The 19,874-nt window shown below is 41.2% G+C and overlaps 1 protein-coding gene across 8 annotated transcripts in view; it reads left to right on the top strand.

Moving 5' to 3' along the window:
* Positions 1 to 18,729, top strand: part of ube2d1b (ubiquitin-conjugating enzyme E2D 1b) — a 28,507-nt gene extending 9,778 nt beyond the window's left edge. The window contains exons 1-9 of one of the 8 annotated variants that reach the window (XR_011935466.1): positions 854 to 872; positions 9,745 to 9,797; positions 13,526 to 13,589; positions 13,696 to 13,727; positions 13,823 to 13,900; positions 13,990 to 14,095; positions 14,994 to 15,087; positions 16,221 to 16,364; positions 18,350 to 18,729. Coding sequence is in view for 7 of the 8 variants with exons in the window: in XM_072478920.1 (XP_072335021.1) it covers positions 869 to 872; positions 9,745 to 9,797; positions 13,526 to 13,589; positions 13,696 to 13,727; positions 13,823 to 13,900; positions 13,990 to 14,095; positions 14,994 to 15,087; positions 16,221 to 16,266 (477 nt within the window). In the remaining variant the exon portion in view is untranslated. Of the gene's footprint in view, positions 1 to 853; positions 873 to 9,744; positions 9,798 to 9,822; positions 10,071 to 11,937; positions 11,988 to 13,193; positions 13,324 to 13,525; positions 13,590 to 13,695; positions 13,728 to 13,822; positions 13,901 to 13,989; positions 14,096 to 14,993; positions 15,088 to 16,220 lie in introns of those variants that run through there. The other 7 variants (XM_072478920.1, XM_072478924.1, XM_072478923.1 and 4 more) reach the window with 7 other exon arrangements.
* The last annotated feature ends 1,145 nt before the right edge of the window (positions 18,730 to 19,874 follow it).

The raw sequence follows: 19,874 nt of genomic DNA, 5'->3' as shown, positions 1-19,874 counted from the left end.
AAAATGCTGAATCAGTCAAATTGATGAATTTAGCAGCCAAGGCAAATACATTCTGATCATATTCTATGCATCCAATTGGCTTAGATTGACTGCCAGCTCCATTTGGCAATTTGTCAACAGCCACAGTAACCATAAGTGCAACAAAACAAAAAAAGCCGAAAACTACAAGTGCTAGAACCATGTTCGCAAGTCAGCTTACACAAGAGAACAGGTGAGTCAATATTTTGCGCACGGGCCACATTCAGAGCTTGATGAAGACACTTTCCAGAGAATCGGGACAGGAAGGGAAGAAACAAAATTGGACGCTAAAATGAGAGACTGATCGATAATGTAAACTGTCTTCTCAAGACAGAAAGAAAAAGCACCTATGAAACTGAAAGCGTTAGAACTTGTGAATAGTGACAATAATGAGGTCCTGCCAAGTGAAAAATTCAAAAGTGGGGTGTAAATTGATAAAAATAGTTATTTTTTAAACCACAATACTTAATGCACTATTTGTGAACATGTGTGGCTCCCCCCAACTTCCAGCTCAAATTCCTGGTGGCTTCCTCGGTATTCAACATGGACAGCTCCCATTAACTTTCCAGCTCCCTGTAGCACCACTCAGGACAACTTGATGAGTTTGGAAAAGTGCTATTTCCCATGATTATTAAGTTGCAATAAACAATGCGACGAGAGATCAAACAGTATACGCTTAAAAACTATTGTTTTACTGGCTGTTGGTGAGACAATGTAGAGTGTTGCATCTCCTGGTGGATTTCCTAACACTAACTTATGTAGAAATTGGTTTGCCTGTTTTTACAGACACAATCATTGTGGTATGTGAGAGTCAACCTCACTTGAAGTATGGTTTAATACCGATGGGTTGATGGGTAAGTCAGGAACAATATTTAATGCAAAATTGTTCCAATCCGGTTAGGGATTGTTAACTCTGAAAGAGAACTCCAAATATGTTGTTTTACCTGATAGAATTATACCAGATTTCACTTTCTTTCAACAAAACACAATTTTATTGTTTACAGGATCACAGAATTGTTACGGTGTAAAAGGAGACCTTTTGGTCCATTGCATTTGCATCGGCCCTCCAAATGAGTATCATGGCTTTGTGTGATTCCCCTAACTTTGCCACATATCCCTGCATATTGTTTCTATTCAATTAATTGTCTAATACCCTCTTGAATGCCTCGGGTGAACCTGCCTCCAACATACTTCCAGGCAGTGCAATCCATAGCCGAACCACTCGTGTGAAAATGTTTTTTTTCTCGCTTCAAACTTGCTTTCTTTGCAATCGTTTTAAATCTGCGCTGTCTCGTTCTTGATCCTGTTAGGTCAGGTAAAGGTTTCTCTCTTTCTACTCTGACCAGCCCCCTCCTAATTTTGAATATCTCTATGCTCTTAGCCTTATCTCCAAGGCAAACAGTCCCAATCTTTCCAATCTAACCTCATAACTGAAGTTTCTCATCCCTGGAACCATTCCTGTAAATCTCTTCTGCACACTCTCCAATGCATTAATATCCTTCCTATAATGTGGCGCAGAACTTTATACAATATTTCAGCTGTGGTCTAACTAGTGTCACAAGTTCAGCATAATCTCCTTGCGCTTGTACTCTATGTCCCTATTAATAAAGCCCAGAATACAAAATGCTTTATTAACTACTCTCTCCACCTGTCCTGCTACCTTCAATGAACTATGCACATATATACCCAGGTCCCTTCGCTCCTGCATCCCTTTTAGAATTTTACCTCTTATATTGTCTGTATCTGTTCTTCCTACCAAAATGCATCAGCTCACACTTCTCCACATAGAATTTCATCTGCCACGTATCTACCCACTCCACCAACTTGTCTATGTCCTCTTGAAGTTCTGCACTATTCTTACAATTTACAATACTTTGTTATCATCCGCAAGCTTTGTCCTTTGCGCACCAAGATCTAGACCATTAATATATTCTTCTTCAGCAACCCAGCTAAGAAATTCCGTGTTACTAGTCATGTGTTCTGTGGGTCCTTGCGTGGCTGATGAGCTCGATCCTAGAGCCACACACTTGGCAGGTGTTTCCAGGAGGTGGGATCAGTCCTTGGACTTGGGATCACTGGCATTCCTTTGCAGGCTCCTTTTCTGGACCTCCTCTTGCCGTTGGGTGTCCTTGAAGAATTGTATCCCTTCGATCAGGAGGTTTCTCAGGAGGCCTCTTTTGAGCAAGGGTCTCCTAGGCGTTGATGTCTCTGTTGCATTTCTTGAGGTAATCCTTCAGGGTGTGTTTGAAGTGCTTCATTTGTCCTCCTTCGGGAGCCTTCCTTGAGGTGAGCAAAAAAGATTTGCTTTGGCAATCAGGGCTCTCTCATCCTAAGCACATAGCCGGCCCAGCAAAATTGGTTTTGGGATGATCATGGCCTCAGTGTTGGTGCTCTTGGCTCCTTTAAGGATGCTGATAGTATACCTGTCCTCCCAGCTGATGCGGAGAATCCGTCTCATACAGCATTGTCTCCGGGGCCTTGAGGTGGCATCTGTTAGTAGTTCAAGTTTCTGAACCGTATTGAAGAGTTTGAAGGACGATTGCCTTGTACATTAGGGTCTTGGTGTCAGCACGGACGCCGCAGTCATCAAAGACTCTCATCCTTGGGCATCTGAAGGAGGCACTTGTGGATTGGATACAAAGTTGGATCTCAGTATCGATGTCAGCCTTAGGTGAGAAGTGGTTCCCCAGGTCTGGAAAATGTTTCAAGTTTCTCTGATAATTTTGATGGAGGGAGAGACTGGATCTTGCCCTAGGGCAGGTTGGTAGAGCACTTAAGTTTTGAGGTTGAGGCTGAGACCAATTCTCCGATATGCTTCCACAAATTTGTCAAGCATGGCTTGGAGATTCTCTTCTGAGTGGAGATGGCGATGTCATCCCCATACTGACGTTCCACGAGTGATATCAGCGGCATTTGTTTCTCGGATTTTAACCAGTTAATGTTGAACCAGTTTTTATTGAAAAGTTTTCCGTCCATCCTATAGACTATGTCCACTGCACTGGGAAGCTTGTTTTTGACGAGGTGAAGGATAGTGGCGTTGAAGATGTAGAAAAGGGTGGGGCCAATAACACAGCCTTGCTTGACTCCAGCCTTGACCTCCAAGGCTTCTGTCTTAGTTCTGTGATTGTGGACTGCCGCTGAGATCTTGTCGTGGAGGAGTCTGAGGATGTTGATGAATTTGTCCAGACAGCCAGTCTTTGCCAATATCTTCCATAGCACTTCGCGATTGAGTCAAAAGCCTTGGTCAGATCAATGAAGGCCATGTAGAGTGGTTGATGTTGCTCTTGGCATTCCTCCTGAAGTTGCCACTGTTCCATGGTTTGGACAGAGGCCCCTCTGGCTTTCTGGGAGAAGGCGGCCAGCGAGGATTTGGGCAATGATCTTCCCAACGATGGAGAGTAGGGAGATTCCTCTGTAGCTCCCCAGTCCGCTTTGTCTTCCTTGGAGATGGTGACAATGATGGCATCCCTGAGGTTGGCAAGAATTTCTTCTGTGCCAGATTTTCAAGAACAGCTGATAGAGATGATGGGTAATCTCTTCTCATCTAAGTTTGAAAATTTCCGCTGGAATCCCGTCCACTCCTACAGCTTTTCCATTTTTTACGTGTTTAATGGCAGCTTCAACTTAAACCACGCTTAGTGAGAGTCCAAGCTAACCTTTGATGGGCAGTTGGGGGAATTTCCTCAAACACGTCCCATCTATGATTGTACCATGGCTTAGGAGTTCTTTGAAGTGCTCTCTCTCCATTGAAAGCTGATGTTTTCTGCCTCAAGGGAGTTTCACCCTTACTCTGCACTGGTTTGTGACCAAGAGCATTGGGTCCATATATTGCCTTGTGGCACTGAAGAAGCCCTGGGTGTCATGCTTGTCAGCGAGGAGTTGCAGATCCTTCCTCAGCCCACCATTGGTTCTTGATTTCCCTGGTTCTTTTGCACCTCCACTCTGGCTGATTGATGAGCTCTCCCCTTTGCCTTGCTGGTTATATTGTTTTGCCAGGCATGGAGAGCTTTCCTCTTCTTGTTGATGAAGTCTTGGATGGTACAGTCATTCCTGTCGAACCAGTCTTAGTGTTTCCTGGTCTTGTAGCTGATGATTTCTTCACAGCTTGTGATGATGACTGTCTTCAGCTCTTTCTAGCTTTCCTCCACTCCTTTAGAATGAACACTTTGGAGATTTTGGAGACGACATTGTTAGAAGTTCACGAGCATGCTAGGCTGTTGAAGCCGCTCAATGGTGATCTTTTTTCTGAGCTGTTGCTTTATCTTCTGCTCCGTCTGGTGGAGCTTGATGGACATGGCGGAGAGGATGAGCCGGTGATCTGTCCAGGCATCTGCACTGGTCATTGGTTTGGTGATGAGGGCATCCTTTTGGTCTTGCGATTGGACGATGACTAAGTCGATCATGTGCCATTGCTTTGATTGTGGATGACTCCAGGACGTCTTCACTATTTTTAGGGCACCTTTTCTAGCCCTTTCCCCATGCAGGATGAGCAAATTGGATCCTGAAGAAGGCTGCTCAGTCATGAAGAAAGCTGCCGAAATGCTCTCCTGTTCCTAATCCAAGAGCAAGACAATTGAATCAAACTCCACCGCCTATGTCTGAAGCTAGTGATTTCCAGATCCTTTGGTCCTGTCTCTGTCACCTCTTAGCAATCGCTCTAGGGCTTGTCTGTGGGGTGGGGTTTGGTTTCCTTGTGGTAGATTCCTGGTGCGGGACATCTTTAACGTGGATATGCCGTTGCACATCAGCAAACGCACGGTCCTTGACACTGAATAGATCCAATTCCAATGGCGTGGAAATCTCTACGACCGGGGATCTCCCTACTGCTGCAACCTTCACCTGCCACCGCAGCCTTTGATACAGTACGAGTATCTTCCACCTGATCCACCGTTGAGGACGTGGATTGTACTTTTCTGGTTTCTCCCCTCTGACCTTAGCAGCAGGGTGAATCTGCAAGGTAATTAAGACTCCCGATGGCATTGCTCTCGGGATCAATGGAATGTTCAAGCCTCTCCACCACAACAAGATGGCAATCCAAGGAAAGGATTAATATGTGGTCCCAATACCGATAGAAAATACTAGGCAATCTCAGCAGGTCTGGCAGCATCTGTGGAGAGAGAGAAGGGAGCTAAAGTTTAGCATCTGAATGACTCTTTTTCAAAATTATCCAGACTCGAAACGTTAGCTCCCTTTTCTCTCCACAGATGCTGCCAGACCTGCTGAGATTGTCCAGTATTTTCTGTTTTTGTTTCAGATTCCTGCATCCACAGTAATTTGCTTTTATGTCACAATACCTGGGGAACTCCACTACAAACCTTTCTCCAGCTGGGAAAAAAAATCCATTGCTCTTGGCTTCCTATTATTCAGCCAATTATGTGTCCACATTGCTACTGTCTCTTTTATTCCATGAGCTAGAACTTTCTCGAGTCTGTTGTGTGGCACTGTATTAAATGATTTTTGAAAAGTCCAAGTACACCACATCAACATTACCCTCATTGACCCTTTCTGTTACCTCCTCAAAAATATCCCAAGTTAAGTTAACCACAATTTCCCCCGTAGATATTCACACTGGCATTTCCTAATCAAACCATATTTCTCCATGTGACTACTAATTCTATCCTGAATAACTGTTTCTAGAAGCTTACCCACTACTGATGTAAAACTGACTGACCTGTAATTGCTGGGATTATGCATACAACCGTACTTGAACAAAGGTGGAATGTTTACAATTCTCCAGTCCTCGGGCACCTCCTCTGAACCTAGGGAAGACTGAAAGATTATGGCCAGCGCCTCTGCAATTTCCACTCTCACTTGTTTCAATATCCGCCGGTCAGGGTGCCTTGTCAACTTTCAGTATAGACATTCTGTTCAACACTTTCCTTATCAATTTTGAACTCTTCTAGCGACGGGGTTTCCCCCTCCATCGCCATGTCCTTTACCTTAGTATAGACTGATGTATTGATTTAATATCTCAGCTGTGCTCCATGTGTAAATTCTCTTTGAGGTCCTTAATCCTCCTCTTGGGGAGCTCTGGATTTGTTTGCACTGCATTCCCTTCTGAGCGAATGTCTCTTGACTGTGCATGAACTATTTCTTTATTGAAGGTAGTCCATTGTTCAGCTAGTTTTTCCTGTCAACCTTTTGTTCCAGTCTAACCAGCCCAGCTCCGTTCTTGCCCCATTGAAGTCGGCTTTCTCCCAGTTAATTATTCCTAGTCTGGATTGCCTATTGCCCTTTTCTATCATCATTCTTACCATATGATACAATGATCACTGTCTCCTAATGTTCCCCCATTGACACTTTATCTAATTGTCCCACCTCATTTCCAAGAACCAGGCCCAACAATGTATCCTTTCTTTTTTGACAGGGTAGATGCTTCTGGAGAAAAACTTTCTGAACACAATCTCAGAATTTTGCCCCTCTCCGCCCTTTGCTCTACCACTGTCCCAGTCTACATTTGGGAAATTAAAGCCCCCCATTATAACTACTCTATAGTTTGCATCATTCTGTAATTACTTGAAGATTTGTTCTTCTCCATCCTTCTCACTAATTGGTTAATTTTGTTTCCTAGCTGTAGCCAAATTGATTCTGTCCTTGAACCCACAGGGACATTCTCTTCCTCCAGCACTGCAATGCTCTCCTTAACCAATATCACCACCCCTTTTCCTTTCCTACCTTTTCTGAACCAAAAATATTTAACACTCAGTCCTTTCCTTCCTTGAACCAGCTTTCTGTTATCTCCACAACATCATGTTTCCCCATTGCAGTCTGAACCTGTAAATCCCCAATCTTATTTGCTGAAAGAAATTAAACAAATCAAATACCGGTAAGTGAACACCAAACTTGTAGCTACATATCTCAGATTTACTTATTACTTTGCCCAGGAATTCGCTTGCAAGATACATCAATCTTCAAGTTATTTATTTTTGGAGGGCCCACCTAAACGAATACCACAGTCCTCCAGAGAATTGTCAGCTCTAACTATTCTCAAAGGCAAAACCTTCATTTACCATCACTTGAGTGTAGTCACCTCAGTCCCGTATTGTGGTTACTTTTCCAATACTTTTAAGCTCATCTGCTGGTCGCACTCTTTGGCACGACACTCTGAGGACCACTGTAGATGTCTCCACTAGTTTTTCTAGGCAATTTTGCAACTTCACAAAAATCAAACAAAGATTAAGACTCACCTGTATTTCATAGGGTTAATGATGAAGTTAGATTTTTCCCCGAATGATTACTGTGCAGGCCTAGCTAACTCATTTACTTCAGCTATCTTGGTGAACTGCAAATCCCATGAGTCAAGCTGCAATGAAAAACTTCCAGCAAACACCCAAATAAATTGAAGCCAGAAGACCTCCCAAAGCTCCACCCATTCCATGATGATGTATCATGTTCTGTGCTGTCCTCAAGCCAACCCTTAGATGAATGATCCATCATTTCTAATTTATTTTGCAACCTTTCAGGATTTACTGAATGCTTTAAAACAAATTTAGTCCTAAATCAAAGCATTTTTCTGGACTGTCATTACTGCAAGAATTGCAGACATCATATCTCAAGCTTCCCAGCTAAGTCAGCACACGTGTTTTATGATTTTGTGTTTCAAGCTGTTAACTTTTTAAATTAACATGGCCCCAATCTTTTTAACTGTAAAAAAAAATTGCAAAGCTGCTTTAACTGCATTTATCCAATTTTCTACAGTTAAACTCTTAATTCCTAAAACTTAATTATATACAAAAACACAAGAGTCATGAACTAGATCGTCACTACAAAATGATTGCTGTTTGGTGCTTGAGGTGTGATAGACATAGGCTGTTGGAATTGACAGAGTCATGATAGATTAAATGCAACGCCAATGTGAGATGCATTTTGGTAGAAAAGCCACCAAAGTTTGTACACAAACACCTTTAAGTCAAGTGGTACAATTTTAAAAGTACCAAGATCTGGAGGTGTTTGTGTACAAACTTTGGTGGCAGGGCTGTTTATAAAGCAGTTAATAAATTTATATGGAATTGTGAACTTGATAAATAAAGGTATACAGTACAAAAGCCAGAAAGTTGTGCAAAACAAATCCCGAGCTAAACTCCCAACTGAAGCATCCATAGAATCCCTACATTGCAGAAGGGAGCCATTCAGCCCATCAAGTTTGCACCAACCCTCAAAAGAGCACCCTAACTCAGCCCACTCCCCCACCCCTATCGCTGTAACCTGACCTAAATTGCACATCTTGGGAGGTAACCGGAGCACCCGGATGAACCCACGCAAACACCAGGAGAACGTGCAAACTCCAGGCAGTCACCCAAATTGAATAACACTAGGGTGCCTGGTGTTGTGAAGCAGCAGTGCTAACCACTGTACCTTCCAATTCTGGGCACTACACTTTAGAAAGGACATGAAAGTTTTGGGGAGGGCACAGAAGAGATTTACTAAAATAGTAAATTGAATTATCATAGAGTTTACAGTGCAGAAGGAGGCCATTCGGCCCATCGAGTCTGCACCGGCTCTTGGAAAGAGCTCCCTACCCAAGGTCAACACCTCCACCCCATCCCCATAACCCAGTAACCCGACCCAACACTAAGGGTAATTTTGGACACTAAGGGCAATTTATCATGGCCAATCCACCTAACATGCACATCTTTGGACTGGGAGGAAACCGGAGCACCCGGAGGAAACCCACGCACACACGGGGAGGATGTGCAGACTCCGCACAGACAGTGACCCAAGCCGGAATCGAACCTGGGACCCTGGAGCTGTGAAGCAATTGTGCTATCCGCAATGCTACCGTGCTGCCCCTAAGACTAGACTAGAGAGGCTGGCATTGTACTCCTTGGAGCAGAAAAGGCTGAGAGGAGATGTGACAAAGAGTTGTTTAAAATCATGTAGGGCTTTGCTGGAGTAAATAAAGAGAACCTGTTCACACTGGATGAAGCGTCGATAATCAACAGCACAGATTTTGGTGATTGCCTAAAAAAAGAGGAGGCAGGAGGAAATTCCTTTTAATTCAATGGGTGGTTAGGATTTAAGTGCACTGCTTGATGGGATGATTGAATCAGAGATAACTGTCAAAACGTAACTGGGAAAGTACTTGGAAGCAAATTAATTGCGGTTATGTAAGTAGTGGGGTTAACTGGACAGTTCTTTGAAAGAGCAAACACAGACATGATGAACTGAATGGCCTCCTTGTGTGCTGTACTGTTCTAGGAGCATCTAACGTAGCAATCCGTGACAGGTTTCGTGTTTCTATCATTGGTTCGCGAATGGGGATCAAGATGCAATTTGTTCAATTATCCACATTTTAGTAACAGTGCTTCCCTTTAAATCTTGTTTTCTTGAAGTCGTGCATCTTCATTTTCTACATATAGACCTTTATTCCTCTTGAAGTTACATAGTTTTTTGTATAGCCCCTGTAACTCACTTGGCTGTGCCTCACTTTTTAGATGAACATGTTTGAGACAGTGCGTGAGCCTTTCACATCTGTCTTATGTCCTTTTAGGTAGCATGTGAAATGGGGTCAGGCTGCAGGTGGACGTGCAGCAGCAATCTGCTCAACTTGTCTACACGTGGCAAGGTAGCAGGAGTGTTACTCTGCTGGAACTGACACAGAAAAACAATCACTTTTAAGAACTAGATAGAGTATCCTTTGATTCTACCAACAGCATTGGAAGTAGGATGAATCTCCTTATTTTTGTGCAATGTTTTACATAAAAAAAACTTATTTTTCCTCTCCAGCTAACACCCCTTCTACTGAAGGCACTGACTCATGCTGGGGGACAGTTCAACAGGTACTGGCCACCAACCGATACCTCGCTCAAGTTGCCATTCTTCATGTGTGAACCTAGAGAGTGGGTTTGGCAAGCAGTTCGACAGTAGGGGGCATCACAGCTGAGCCCGATCCTATCCACGCATGCACTTTACAGCAGGGGAAATACTGATCAGGACCTGGATCCCTGGCTGATTTTACTCTCCCTTAGCCTATGGGTGCTGAGGGCCTCTCCTGCACCCTGGCGGAGATCAGCTAATTCAGCACAGACTGGGAAAGCACCTGGGACATTCTGGTAGGTATAGCTCAGTCGAACTCTGCCTTAACCAACTGAGCTATTGGGGAGATGAACAATGCGCTATTTTGTTTATATAAAATTTGTTGCAGTTCATCTCATTATCAAGGATGTTATTGTAAGGAAATTCTTTTGAATGTGAATCTCTTGATTTCCCATACCTGCATAGCTCTTTTGTTTTCCTTAAATGCTCCTTTATACCTGTCAGCTCAATACATCTGAATCCCCAAAATGTTGGCATTTTCATTGCTGGTTTTGTACATCCTTGGTTTGCATTGTAAACCTGTATATTGGACAAGTTTTGCAATGTCCTCTATCAGTATAGTATACAATTGTTGCTCCAGGGATTTAATAGTCTACTTAAATCACTCGAATGACAGTGTTCTATGTGTTATTGGAACTGAATTAAATTACACTCTTGTGGTTTGCTCCCCGGTTTCATCAGTTGCTTTCACATCTCTAATTTACTCTGCGAGATTTTGACAGCTCCAATAACTTGCTTTTTATTTCATTTTGTTATTTTAGGGTGAATTGATAAAAATAACTTTTTTTAAAAAAGGCTGCAAGAGGTGGGCAGCTGTTCTATGCAAATATTAGATTTTTAATCTACTTTTAAATGAAGATTAATGTCCCTTTAACTGCATCTTCACTGGAGACATGTCTTTTATTTTTCTGCTCAGTTATAGTGGAACCACCTCCCCCTCTCAGCTGTTGCCACTGCTTCATTTCTGGGCCTGACCTCTCCCAGATCTGGACGCCCAAACATGTCTTGGACTGCTTCGAGCCACATATCTATGAGCACTTTTCTGCCCCAGCTCATTTTGCCTGCAGTGCTCTCAGTACCCATCCCCCTACATGCTCTCTGCCCTCTTTCTCTCCCGATACACTTAATTTTCCAACTTCCCTGCGCCAGCCTGGCCCATTCTTCCATTCTGAGTTTCATGGTCCATTGGCACTATCATTGTAAAACAGCATAGTCTCTAACTGAGCAAAACCACAGGGAATTGTATGTCTGGGTGTGTCATGCCATCTATCATGCTTTCGATGTATGCCCATCCTGCACCTGATTAAGTAAAAATGAATTCATAAAATAATTCGAAGCGGAACAGGCCGCAAAACACCAAGGAGGTACAACCAAGATTAATCATTCAGAAAGGAACTGCTAATGAAGAAGATGCTTAGGAAGTGCTTGAAATCTTTAAAATGTTTTTCCCTGAAGGCCTGCACCTCTTTCAGACACGTGGGAGTTCTTCATGCCTGTCTTTGGGCCAGGTGTGAGACATCTTGAATGCAGAGTTACAACCAGGTAGTATACTGTAAAACCTGGATGAACCAGTGCTGCAACTTAGGTCTGCAACTTTCAGAATTCAGCAGAAGCCTGCCTTACATTTGGATCTGAGCGCAACCTGATTTTAGAGTTGGTATGGGTGCATGGATTTTATCTTTGATGATCTATAACGAGACTGGCCTTTCTCTGATAATGCTGGACTTGTTCATAAGTTTCACTGCTCTGCAGGTCTGGCATGACTATTCAGATGATCTGGTTCCAAAAACAAGAGAAACTATACATCTTGACCAGGATGTAAGGAAAACATGGGAATTACCATGTACAAGTCCTTTGTAGTTTTAAGCAGAGTGTACACTGTAACATTGCATTTAATTTGTTACAAACACAAAACAATATTTTTAAGAAACGGACAAATACTTAATACAGGCTACTGCTGCTGAAGCTGATTAGAATTTTACAATTTACAAACTTCCCTGAGAAAACATGTGACCTGAACTGATGATTGAAGTTGAAAAAAAATCAATTTGGCAAATACATTGTATATTAAATGGCATAACACTTGTGTCCTTTCTAAAACAGTTTAAAATCCAACTTCTGTGAGCAATTGAATGTGCGTTTGTGAGCATAAGGTATGTTGTAGAGACTTGAGCCTGCCATTCTCACTGTTGGTCTGGGGATTAGCTCGACTCCTCACCTTTGTATTCCGAATGCCTCCGCTCACCACAAGTGCTGGACCTTGCTGTTCTTGGTTGCCAAATAACACCAGCCATATCCACACTATTCCTGCTTCAATTCAGCCCTTGTGTCTTGCTGCTGCTCCTAATGTACCAAACTGCTGTGCTCCCCTGCATGTGCATCGTCCCCGCCCAACTGCTCCACGTCCCAGGATAATGATGAGCAACTCCCGCGAAATCTACTGGTTTAATACATAACAAAACATAACACATTGTGCTGGACTGGTCTGAACAAAATTCAAAGTGATGTCTGTTTGTTGTGAGATTTGATTGAAAAATTGTGCAACTCAAACACCAGAACGCATATAGTTCTTCCTGCTTACATTTCCAATTTTAAGATGGGATGTAAATATTCTACTTCAAGCTAGTGACTGAGATTTTGTTTGTCTGACCTTGTTAGCACTGAGAACATGCTCCAGTGTTGGTCAGTAATGTTTCTTCTACAATGAAAAGGCAAGTTACCAGATGTATCAAATTGCTACCATGTGGTGCTTTACTAAATGCTGATTACAGTTGTTCAGTAAAATAACTCAACTTTGTTTTTGAGTCGACCCAATAAAATTGTTCTGGTTGCAATAGGCATAAATACCACTTTACGTGGGTAAAGGCAGCCTGTGGTTGGAGCAAAATAACTTATAGTTACCATCTAACTAAAAAAACAATTGGTGCAGCAATAATAACTAATGAGCAGGTCATTACAAAACCTTTGTCTCTGCCCTTGCCCTTGGTAATTATATCAAAGGATAGCAAATATGCACAGTACGTATGCTGTAGATCCTCAGTCAGGTACCTGTAACTGGAATCCACATCATCATTGTCTGACATTTGTACTGCTATTACTAGCTAAATACGTTGTGAAAACCGTTCTGGAAAATTAAATCTGAAGCTAACATTTACAGTATCCTGTCACTAATGAGTATAACATTTATTTTGTTTAAATTGACAAATGTCAATTTGATGCATCTTCAGTTGAAGACAAACATGTTTAAGATCTTCTCCATTTTGCGTAATACTGTGCCTCATTAATTCTTCAGTTTTGCAGTGTTGTGTAGTCTTGCTATGCGTCACTGTTTCTTTTTAATGCAGTATCAATGCTATTAGTGTTTTGGCCCATAGGATGTCACATCCCGATGTGAGCATTGCCAAGTCTTAGATTTTTCGGCACCTTGTCTACTCTTCAGCCTTCAGTTTGAATCAAGTCCAAATTCATGAATTGCACTTCAGTTCAAATGTAAGTAATATACTCCCCCCCCCCCCCCCCTACATGCACCAATTTAAATATATTTTAACAAAAGCTTGCAACTAAGCTTGTGTAAACTCCACACTTTCTGCCTAACATGTCAGGTACTTCGGAAGATGGTGTAACTGTTACATTTTTTTCACTGCAGATTATTTTCCTGCAGTAACAATGATATTTTCTTTTGCTCATTTAGGAATTAAAAGACTTGCAACGAGACCCACCAGCTCAATGTTCAGCGGGTCCAGCAGGAGATGATAGTAAGGGTGTTTTTTTTTTTTTTTTCAAGGTTTACATTTTCAAAATTTGATTTGAAGGAGACTTTGTTCTAACTATTGCTTAATATCTCTTGCCTTCAACATTTAGTGTTCGTTTGGCAAGCCACTATAATGGGACCTGTGAGTAGCTCATAAATTTTTATTTTACATTTTATTCACGTTTTATAGATGAAATCCTGTTTGCGTTTAACATATGGGATTTTCTGTTCCCCCAGTATGACAGTCCGTATCAGGGAGGAGTTTTCTTTCTTGCAATTCAATTCCCTACAGATTACCCTTTTAAACCACCAAAGGTAACTTTCATTTTACAACATTCATGCACTTGGGAAAGGAGAAAGGAATCTTTTCTCTGCAAATAATGGTAACTTTTTATACTTTAAAGGTTGCATTTACAACAAGAATATATCATCCAAACATAAACAGCAATGGCAGCATATGTCTTGATATTCTGCGGTCACAGTGGTCACCGGCATTAACAATATCAAAAGGTATGGCCGACGTTCTTAGTAATGTAAGAATACTGTTTCACTAAATCCTATTCATGCTTATAAATTGCCTTGCCTTTTTTTTGTTCAACAAAAGTAAACATTTTTTAAAAACTGGAGGGGATCATTTGGAATGTTAAGGCCTAGTTTCTAAGTTCAGACTGATTAGAAGTGTCCTGATCTTCCAACCGCCATTCATCTCCCATAAAACAATTGGTTTAAGGTTAGGGAACTGGGATTGCAGTAGTTCGAGACCAGGTACCATGGTAAATCTGATTTTTTTTGTGTGTGTGTATTCACTGTAATATCCCGTCTTTCAGATGAGATTTTCCAATGAGGCCCTGACTGCCTTTATGAGTTGAATGTTAAAGATCCTAAAGCACTATTGGAAGAAAAGCTGGGAGAACTCTCCTGGTATCCTGGCCATTATTCATCCCTCAAACTAAATCACTAAAACAGCATACCTGGTCACTAATCTCATTGCTATTTGTTTTTTTTTGTCTTAATTTAGAGTACCTAATTCTTTTTATTCCAATTCAGGAGCAATTTAGCATGGCCAATCCACCTAGCCTGCACATCTTTGGGTTGTGGGGGTGAGATCCACACAAACTCGGGGAGAATATGCAAACTCCACACGGACAGCTCATTGCTATTTGTGAGACGGCATAAACTGGCTACTGTGTTTGCCCACGTAACAACAGTGACTACACTTAAAAAGATTTAAGTGGTTGAGCTGTAGAATGTCCTGAAATATATTACATAAATGCAAGCTCTTTGCTTTCTTCTACGCATACAATTTTAGTCTGATACAGTATCTTAATTATACTAAATGTGTGCGGCTTGCTTTTCAATAATTCAGATGGTTTGGAAAGTAATGGACATTGTTCTTCTTTCCTGACAGTTTTATTGTCTATTTGTTCACTCCTGTGCGATCCTAATCCTGATGATCCACTGGTTCCAGAAATTGCACACATGTATAAAACAGATAAGGAAAAGTAAGTAGCATATAGACCCTTGACCAGCACCCAAGAATACGGTTTAATCTACTAGAAAGAGTAGTTTCTGACAAATGTATAGTTTTACCAAAATGCATGAAAGCACTTCAACTGCCTTTTGCTTCTATAAATACCCTGGGTTAATTAGTTTGTATGAAAGGTACAGAGCTAATTGGAGTAGTGCCTTTAATAAACTGGGGGAATTTCCAGACATACTTGATACACCTTTCATTTGTTAACTCCTGTGTTCTTGAAAACAGGCATTTCAAAATCTGATTAGATGCACATAAGCGGCAGTTTCTAATTTTCACTGAATTGCTTGAGAGGGAAAGGTTACTTGAAGACCAGCTAAGATTCATTCCTCTCCGAAGTCTTCGACCTATCGTGGCAATCCTCCAATACCTCTCTCTAGGGCTCATTCTTTGAGTGGGCCAGCATCCCAATTATCCACTGCAGACAATGGAAGCTGTATGGAGACTCTTGTGCCATTAGCTATATTTCTGTTTCCGAACATAGCTATTCTGTGTAGACAATCAGCTCCTTTGAAGGCTCACAGCATTTTGTGTACCTACCCGTGACATAAACAAGGGCCCAAGAGAGAAGACCTAAAAAGTTCCAGAGCCATAGGCTCCCTCACTCCAGGTTTGAGCACTGAAATGTAGCGAGGATTAATTCCCGACAAACCTATTGGGAGGCCTCCACAACACGAAGCTGCCAACCTTGAAATCAAAATAGAGCCCACCTGTTTAATTGGGCTCCCAAGTGCTCTGATTTAGGCAGCAGAACCAATGAAGAACTGCTGGAGAGGACTGACGTAGACAAATTGGTAATTCAGAACAATCAGTATTGCAGACATTTGGCATTCTTTTGTCTGTTTATCTGCCAGAGTTTTTCCTGTCAATCTAAATGCTCCTGTTAAATTTGGGTTTGGTGAAACATCAGTTTAGGTGCAGTATTAAATTTAAGTATAAAATATTTTATTAATTTGCCAGCTGCCTTTGTTAAAGTTGGTCTGTTTCAAATCTCTTCAGGTAGAGCTATTAAAACCCGTGGACTTCATCTAAATCCCTTGTATATTGTTTCCATCGGTGTGTTTTGTGCTAATTTCATATTGCCTGTTTTATTTTTGGTAGGTACAACAAGCAAGCAAGAGATTGGACTCAGAAGTATGCAATGTAGAACTGATGTTGGCTATACTACAACTATCACAAGTGAAGAAAAAGTGGCAACATTTCTTTTTCCAATTGGAACCCAGCCCGTTCACAATAAATATCATTGTGAGTGATGAGTATTGTAAATTTGCTTCAATTGAAACAGTGCTCCTGTTCATTGTGTCTATACTCAAAGCTGCAAACTGTTTTTGCAGAAATTGCCAAATGAGCAATGAAGCAAGTAGTTTACTAATAAAATTCCACATTGTGATGTTTTCCCTCTTCTGATGAGCATTCCAGTGCTAATTCTGAAAATGGTTCTCCAGTCGGACTGCTTTGCAATTCTATGCATTACATTTTGGACTAGTATTAACAAACATCTGGTTTTCTGTGCCGATTTTCTTTTCACTTTGCTGCACTTGTTCCGAAATATTGGTGTAAAACGTGGGAATAAGCTGGTTGCCAACAGTGATTGCTGTTGCCAAATACCACCAAGTGCAAATGCTAGCCCGCCCATTGTAAATGCATTCCATTCATTTAGTGGAAGTGAAGGAGATGCATCATTCTGATGTTCGTACTTGGAGTCAGCTGATCGGATCACTTAACAGGCCTGCTACATTGGTGCATCAACTATATCATAACAGATACTTTACCCCCCCCCTTGTTACCCTGTCAATTTTAATAATTTTCATCTAGTTTCAAATTTAATAATTTTCATCTAGTTTCAAATGTCTTTTCTCAAGGATATAATTGTAAGTGTATATGGTGCTAGCTTTTTATATTTGACATATGTACACCGTGTTACCTACCTCGAGTAAAATGTACCCTTGCTTGCCTATTATCCATTTCACTCATTACAAGATTGATGTGCACCCTCCCCTAATCAGTTTGCCACAGTTGCCTATTACTAATTAAGTAAATTTGCTGTTGTGAATGGTCTCAACATTAAATGGTAAATGAGATCACAGCCAATTTTCCAATTATGTGAATTCCTTGAACCACTGTAGCAGCGACAATTTCGGGGCGTTTTATCTAATTTTTATGAATTATTTAAAATATAGGTAAAATCATGTAAAACAAATATTTCACAGCCAAATTGTATGATGTTTACCAGGAATCTTGAATTCACAACTACTAAACTGTTATCGTCATACCATTATATATTAAATATTACTGCAAAATGCACCTTTCTCTAAACAGTGAAGAATTGAACTGTTGCACTTGTAATTAAAACAGTTGGACTGTTTTGCTAGTGCTTTGTTCTTTTTTTTTTAAAAAGCTTCATTAATTTTTTTGCTTCAATGTTTGAGTTCAGAATTTATCCTTGCTGAAACTTGCAGAAGTCTATTTTATGTCGCTTTCAGAAGTGCTCAACTTTTTGTGATCTGGCCTGTACCCTTATCAAAAGCTTGTTTTTTGCTCATTTTGTTCAGGAGATGGGATTAACGGCCCATAACTTCCTGGTCCCAGTGTTCAATTTAGGGGGGACCCCTGTGATGCACCGGGAAATCCTTCTAAGAAGTTCCCAGCCCAACGCAATTGTCCAGGAGTGCTAACTTCCTCTGGACAATTGCGTTAAGCTGGGAACCATCTGACACAAGTGATTTTAAGTCTCTTACTTTGATTGGTTCTGCCAGTTTTACTGTGATACTTACTCTGAAAGAGTTGGAGGGGGAAAAAATCATGTCTAACTCCAGAGTAACTATTTAAGCACACAGACTCAGCCTTGCAAGGGGCACCCCAGGCCCGACCCGATCCCCACCATCCGGGTGTGATCGGGTCCAATCCTCCCCCCTGTTGGCTGAACCACTTTTAACTTTTAATTGTCTCTTTAAACGCCATCTTTACAGCAGCTGGGCTGTAAAAAAAAAAAAAGGGCTGTTTCTTACCTTATTGCACCCCAGATACTCCACACCGATGGGGGCACCTTGCTGCTTCTGTCTCACCCAACCTAAGTGAGGAAGGGGCTTTAGAACCCCAGTGTGGGTAAATCATTCGAGTGTGGCAATCCGCCAGAGATTGCCGCTCTGAGGAGGTTATGGAAAATGTTTCAGGTCTTAATCCTTTGTCAGAACCCTTGAAATGTAAATCTTGCCTTCCTCTCTCCACAGATGCTACCTGGCCTGAGTGTTTCCAGAATATTCCGTTTTTATTTTGTTTCCAGCATCTGCAGTATTTTGCTTTGTTCAGACTGTTTTCCACAATGGCTAGCCCATGATGTACAGCGGCTAGTAGTCGCATTAAGGGAGTTTGGCTTTTCATAGTGATCACTGGCTCAAAAATGCAAAGCAATGAGTCAATGGAATTCCTTGTAAAAGCAACATGTGAAGGAGGCTTTGCTCCACTTCTGCTAACTTATGGATGTTAATTGTGGATTTCTGTTTTTGTCTTTTAAAAAAATAAGTAGTTAAAACCTATATTTTTAAAAAAAATCACACTACTTGTGCATCTTTCACTTTTTTTGTCCAAATAAAAACGTTCACAAAATTAATCAGCATTGGCAACTGTTATTTGTGAACCACTTTAAAATTTGTCTTCTATATATTTTGACTAGATTTGTTAAGTAGCAGATGGTCACCTCGAGCAAAATATTCATTAACGAATTGCAATAGGTTTAAACATCGCAAAATCACAAGTTTCCCAAGTTCTATTTTATATTTTTCCATTGGAAAGAACATGCATGTTAATATTGGTATTTAACCCTAGTTTCTGATGTCATGGTAATAGCTGATTCCTTTTGAATTTCAAATTGTATTTCATACATACTGAGGTATCTGCACCGAAAAGTTCTTCCCAATGGAAAAATATAAAATGGAACTTGGGAAACTTGTGATTTTGCGATGTTTAAACCTATTGCAATTCGCAAATAAATATTTTGCTTGAGGTGACCATCTGCTACTTACCTTGACAAGGTCACATCTAGCAACTAGTTGAAGTTTGAGGAGGTAACTAATGGAATGTTGTAAAACCTCCAGAAGTTTCTGTATAAAAGATTAAAGAAAATGAGTATGTGGAATTGGAGGCAACCTGTTGGAATTGATGAGGGGAGCCAAAGATTAGTGATTAATAGCCACATGCTTGAATTAGTAGAATGTGACTAGGGTTGGCCACAAACATCTCCATTAAGCCTGTATGTGATCTAAATGAAGTGGGTAGCACAGTGGTTAGCACTGTTGCTACGCAGCGCCAGCATCCCAGTTTCGGCTCCTGGCTTGGGTTACTGACGGTGCGGAATCTGCACGTTCTACCCGTGTCTGCGTGGGTTTCCTCCGGGTGCTCCAGTTTCCTCCCACAAGTTCCGAAAGACGTGCTGTTAGGTAATTTGGACATTCTGAATTCTCCCTTAGTGTACCCAAACAGGTGCTGGAATGTGGCGACTAGGGGCTATTCACAGTAACTTCATTGCAGTATTAATGTCAGTTTACTTGAGACAATAGAGATTATTATGTATAATGCCTATCGCAAAATGCAGGCCATTCAACCCAGATGGTATATGCTTGTGTTTATAAAGAGTCTGTGTCTAATATTGCTGGTGATACTAACTTAAGTCACTTATTTTAGATGAGAGCATTAATTGCAACTTACCATAGTTCCTAGTCAGTCTCTGTTCCTGCTTTTATTGATGTGGCAGCCAAA

Source organism: Scyliorhinus torazame, chromosome 16 (genome assembly GCF_047496885.1).
Source record: "Scyliorhinus torazame isolate Kashiwa2021f chromosome 16, sScyTor2.1, whole genome shotgun sequence".
Lineage (NCBI taxonomy): Eukaryota > Metazoa > Chordata > Chondrichthyes > Carcharhiniformes > Scyliorhinidae > Scyliorhinus > Scyliorhinus torazame.
This window is presented reverse-complemented; position numbering and strand designations above follow the sequence as displayed.